Source organism: Crocodylus porosus, unplaced genomic scaffold (genome assembly GCF_001723895.1).
Source record: "Crocodylus porosus isolate Cpor-Errol unplaced genomic scaffold, CroPor_comp1, whole genome shotgun sequence".
Lineage (NCBI taxonomy): Eukaryota > Metazoa > Chordata > Crocodylia > Crocodylidae > Crocodylus > Crocodylus porosus.
The window spans coordinates 1868309-1873562 of NW_017728948.1; the positions used below are offsets into that span (position 1 = coordinate 1868309).

The 5254-nt window shown below is 58.2% G+C and overlaps 1 protein-coding gene across 1 annotated transcript in view; it reads right to left on the reverse strand.

The window, feature by feature from the left end:
- Positions 1-3167, reverse strand: part of FBXO41 (F-box protein 41) — a 37624-nt gene extending 34457 nt beyond the window's left edge. The window contains exon 1 of the mRNA XM_019553471.1: positions 2353-3167. Within this exon, the coding sequence (XP_019409016.1) occupies positions 2353-3080 (728 nt within the window). The 5' untranslated portion in view covers positions 3081-3167. The remainder of the gene's footprint in view (positions 1-2352) is intronic.
- Positions 3168-5254: the final 2087 nt, after the last annotated feature.

Here is a 5254-nt window from a genome sequence, read left to right on the forward strand (position 1 = left end):
TGAGCGCGCTTGGCCCGTGGGGGTCCAGGGTCAGTCTCTATGGGGCAGCGGGTGCCGGGTGGATGGGTATGGGGTGCCTGGGCAGCAGAGCCAGGGTCCAATGGTGGCAGCGGGGCACACACCTGTCCCCAGGCAGTGGCGGCAGGGGCTGCTGGGGAGCCAAGTCCAGCTGCCGCACCACTCCCAGGTGCCCGAGAGCCACATGCAGGGATAGGGCAGGCCGCACCAGGCAGCCAGCCCCTCTGCACCCGGGAGTGGTGGGACTGGCCGCATGCACCACACCTGAGCTGCTCCCTGCACCTGGGGGCTGTATTTTGCCCACCCTTGGGTTAGAGACAGGGATAGGAAATATACTGGGGGATGGGGAATAATCTAGGAGAGGAAACTTGGGACACAGCAGTGCTGGAAAACCCCTGGGCAGGGGAAGGACAGCAGGGCAGCTGCAATATGACAAGCTCAGACGAATGGGGGAGCTCAGCTAAATCCAGCTGTTTCCCCCTCAGTTTCTCCGAGCTTTGCAGGAAGAAGTACAACACCTTCTCGCTGAGCTGAAGACACACTGCTGCTCCTCCCAGGGGGTGTCATGACCATGCACAGGACACGGCTTTCTATTAGCAGTGACCCAGAGGGGAGCCTAGAGACAAGCAACCCCTCAAGAAGTTAGGGGGTTTGCCAGCTAGAAGAAGAATTTATAGAAAACGATGGCCTCAAACCTACACTGGACCTGCACTGGCCTCACAGACAATGAGGGCAGGAAGGGAGCTCAGGGGGTCACATCTAGTCCAACCCCCTGCTCCAAGCAGGACCAGCCCCAACCACATCATCCCAGCATGTATCACTGCATATCGGATCTCATCATTTGGACCGAACGCCTGGACTTGCTTGTAGACTTCCACCACAGATTCAGCAACTCCTACCCTTCCACCAAACTCGCTTTGTGTACCCCTCCGCCAACATCAACTTTCTGGATACCACATTGCACACCTGGGATGGCACCCGACAAACCACCATATACAGAAAACTGATGGACCACCACACGTGCGTCCACAAAGCCAGCAACCACCCCAGACACACCGAGAGAACTGTACTCTATGGTCAGGCCCTCGATACAACCTTCCTGATACCCACCTTATCAACCTGAGACATGCCTGTACCTGGCAAGGACACCCCAGCAGAGAAGAAGATCACCTCACTGAATGAGCCGCACAGATACCATTAACCGAAATATTAAACACAGTTGTCCTGGGGGCTGATACTTGATGAACTCCATAAGTAACCTCCCTCTAACGTGATATTCCCCTGTACAACACCAGCCCCTAACATCTCCCCTGGCAGGCCTTGGGCTGATCTCTACCTGTTCCAGCTCAAGTGATAATTTATCATGAAACCATTCTGGTTTGGATAGGCGATGAATGGGAAACTTAGATACCCTGATCGGTGGGAGGGTCTTCACTCCCAGGAGGGGAAGGGATTTCAGACAAGATGAGGAAGGCAATGAAAGAGAGGAAACTGCTTCATTTGGCGCGCTTTAAAACGAGAAAGGGCAGAGCCCTGGACAAGCTGCTGGGGGGAACAGCCCAGCACTGGGCGATCAGACATGGATGGGGTGGCCGGTCTCATCTCTAATGCCCACGGATCAGATTAAACTGGCCTCAGCAGGGCCCCTGTTCTCATACAAGATTGGACGTCCGCATGGATAAGTAAAGAGCCACGGTTGCATGAGATATTCAATCTCCTGCTTCAGCATTGAAGCTAATGTCCAAGATAACCCAGCAGAAGGGCTCCCACAAACCGTGCATGAAGCCAACAGGGTGACTTCTACTGAGCCGAGGTGCTGGCCCATGATGATAGCATGCTGGCCCTAGCAGGGTTTCCGGAGCTTGCACACTTACACAACATGCATGTGCATGTACACATGGCACTGCCACACCGGGTCACACCGCAGGTCCTGCCAGCCCGTTGTCATGTCGGTGGCACAGAGGCCGAGGGGAAGGGGATTTACTCAGGGCCTGTCCAGACTGACTCGTGGCTCTCTCCTGATATCTTCCAGTATTCAGTGTGCTCATTTGGAGACTGAAGCCCAAACTAGGATGTTTAATACGTGTCCTATGTCAATTTGCCCAATCCCCTTTGGACCCTGATTAAATTACCACTCTCAAGCCCCCTCCTCCCCAGCAGCATCCTGCGGCATGCGCCTACTGACGGAAACACACGTGCACCTGCAGGTTCACAGACGCGCATGCAGTTACATGGATGCAAGGACATGCACGCATGGCACAATGAGGGTAGCATGCCGGGGAGCATGCACCCTCCACCCTCCCCGCTGGGCGGAGGGGCAGAGGTGGGACTCACTGTTGCTTCTGGGTCAGCTCCTGCTCCTTCAGCACCAAGTCCTGCTTGAGAGACGCCAGCATCTCCACACTGACGTCCACCTGCCGGGACAGCTCGGTGGCCCGGTCTTCTAGCTCCTGCTTCTCCCGGCTCAGCCTCACGCTCTCCTGTTTGGCTTTCTCCAGCTCAGAGCTCTTCCGGTCCAGCTCCACCTGGAGCCGGCCCACTTGGGAGGCGATCTTCTGCTCCACCTCCTCCGTCAGCTTCTCCAGCCGCTTGTCCACCTCCAGCTTCTCAAAAGCCCGGATCTTCAGGCGGGTCAAGCCTTCCTCGTAGACGGCGTCCACCGCGGCGGCCGCGGCTGCGGCGCTGGCGGGGGGTGTGCCGGCTGAGCTCATGGCCTTGCGGGTGAAGATCTCGGTCAGCGGGATCTCGATCTCGTGCACGTAGCGCGGCGAGGAGGCTGGCTCCAGCTCGTCGGCCGGGATGAGGTCGCAGGTGAAGCGCTGCTCCTTGCCCTGGAAGGACGTGCTCTCGAAGTAGTCTCGGCGCGCTGCCGGGGTCAGCAGGGTGGTGTCGGATGCCAGGGGGAAGACGGCAGCATCACAGATGCTGTTGGTTTTGGACAGGACGTAGAGGGTCTCATAGGTGTGGTTGTACTCCAGGTGGGCTCGCAGGGAGGAGAGGCTCCGGAAACGCTTGTGTTCCCCGCAGCGCGGACAGCGGTACGGCAGGTCCAGCGAGGCCATTCCTCAGCTGAAGCCCCCCCGCCTGCCGCGCACCCCTCCGCAGGAAACTGGCAGGACCCCTGTCATGGTGCAGGCCAGGGGGCGGCGGAAGGGAGGGCGCTGGCTCTGCAGGCGCATCTCTGGTCAGGGGCTGGCAGGACGATGGGGCGAGCCGGCGGCACCCTTCTTCCTGCCCGAGGGAGGTCTGGGCAGCATCGGGCAGCTCCACGTGCTGGAAGAGACAGTGAGGTTGGCAGCGGTCCCCCTCCGTCACCCCTACCCCACTCCTCCCTCCACCCCATCATCTCTTACCTCTGCCCTTCTGCCTCACCCCGAGAACCTGCCCTCTCTCTTCCCCTCCCTTCCAGCCTCCCTTCCTGATGCCTCCATCTGCAGCATCGTTGCACCTAGGGAAAAGGTCCTCGAGCCCCGGCTTCTTCCCATAAAAATTCAGCCCAGCTGATACATATGCCAGGTGTTATAAAACCACCCTTGCCCTCAAACGGCAGCCAGGCGGCTTCCCCAGGGCACTAGTTTCCAGTGGAGCTGACTGGTAGCAGAGCAGACAGGACCCCTGCGATAGGCACAGCCTGTTTCCCAGCACAGAAACACAGCGGCGATGCTACGACCATACAGGAATGGAGAGAGACGGGACGGTCCCTCATCCCCCCCTAAGCCCACCGACGACCCCATGCCGTCCAGAAGCAACCACCAGGCATCCAGGGGTCTTTATTTCCTTATTTTGAATCTCTACAGGTTCTGGATGCCCCCCTTCCCCAAAAAGCACTGGGATCAGGGGCCCTCTGCATGACGACTCATCCCAGGGGTTGGCAGAGATGCTCTGGGGAGGAGTGCATGGCTGGAAAGGATGGGATGAAGGGGCTTGGGAAGCCCACAGCGGGGTCACCAGGGCTGCAAGTGGGTGCCTGGGAACAGTTGTGTGTGGGGGGACACGCAATTTCCTAAGGCTAACGAGGCGAGCGCTGCCAGCAGACACGGTCCTTACCAGCCTAAACGCCTCTTTCCTTCCAGTCCGGGGGAGGGAGTGTAATCAGGTGTGAAAGTGGCCAGACTCCCCTCCATTCCTGCTAGCCAATGCCAGGGAGATCCCCCCCAGTAGAAACCAGTCAGAGCCCATCACGCGCCCGCCCTGGACAGGCGGGCTGTTTTCAGCTGCGTTTTTCCCTGCTCTGGGCACCGGAGGGATTTCTCTCCTAATGACCTCCTTGGAAACGAACGGCGGGGCGGATGCGTTAGATCAGCCCCGCTAGACCCTGCGGCGCAACTGTCTCCTGCAATTACACGCCGGAGCACCCTCTCCGGCGCCCGGGCCAGGCCACGCGAGCCTGTGCGCCCGCCTGACTCTGGGGTCAGGAAGGATCGTGCTGCGCTGTCTCCAGCTGGAGACGAGCCCCCGCAACTCCCGGGAGGTTATTTCCGTTGCAGTCCATTGTAAGCCCCGACCAACAAGTGAAATGGGGGTTTGTGGCATGGACTGCTTTTGCTCCATGCCTCTATGAGATACGCTTTGGGGATCACCTCCTGTGATCTTCACCTGCCCCTCGGTTTCTTCCTGCCTGCCAGAACCACCTGCCAGGCAAAGAGGCCGCTGGCACACATGCATGGGCAGTAACAGGGCACCGGGATGGACTAGCCGGGTATCTTGTAGCCACCTGCCGACCTCTTGAAAGATCCTTGAGGAGCAGGAAAGCGGAGGCTTCATGGTACAGCACAGGCAAAGACAGTGAAACCCCCTACATGCATATGTAGACATACATGTGTACACACGCGCGCACACATATGCACTGGCACATCTCAACCTCAGGTGGTGTGAACACAGGTCGGTGTGAGGAGGTGCACACACACACTGAGCAATGTGCCTCAGCTGGAGGTGATGTGAACACAGTTAGGAGCAAGAAGGTGTACACACACACACACCCCAACATGCCTCTGCTTGACGTGGTGCGAACACAACTAGGTGTGAGGAGATGCACACACAGAGAGAGACACACATCAACATGCCTCAGCCGGAGGTAATGCAAACAAGTGTAAGAGTGAAAAAGTACACATGTGCATGCAATGGCCAATGTGCCTGAGGTGGTGTGAACATATCTTGGAAGGAAGAGGTACACACGTGCACAACTGAGCACACACTCACCAACATGCCTCAGCTGGAGTGGATCTGAACAGTTAGG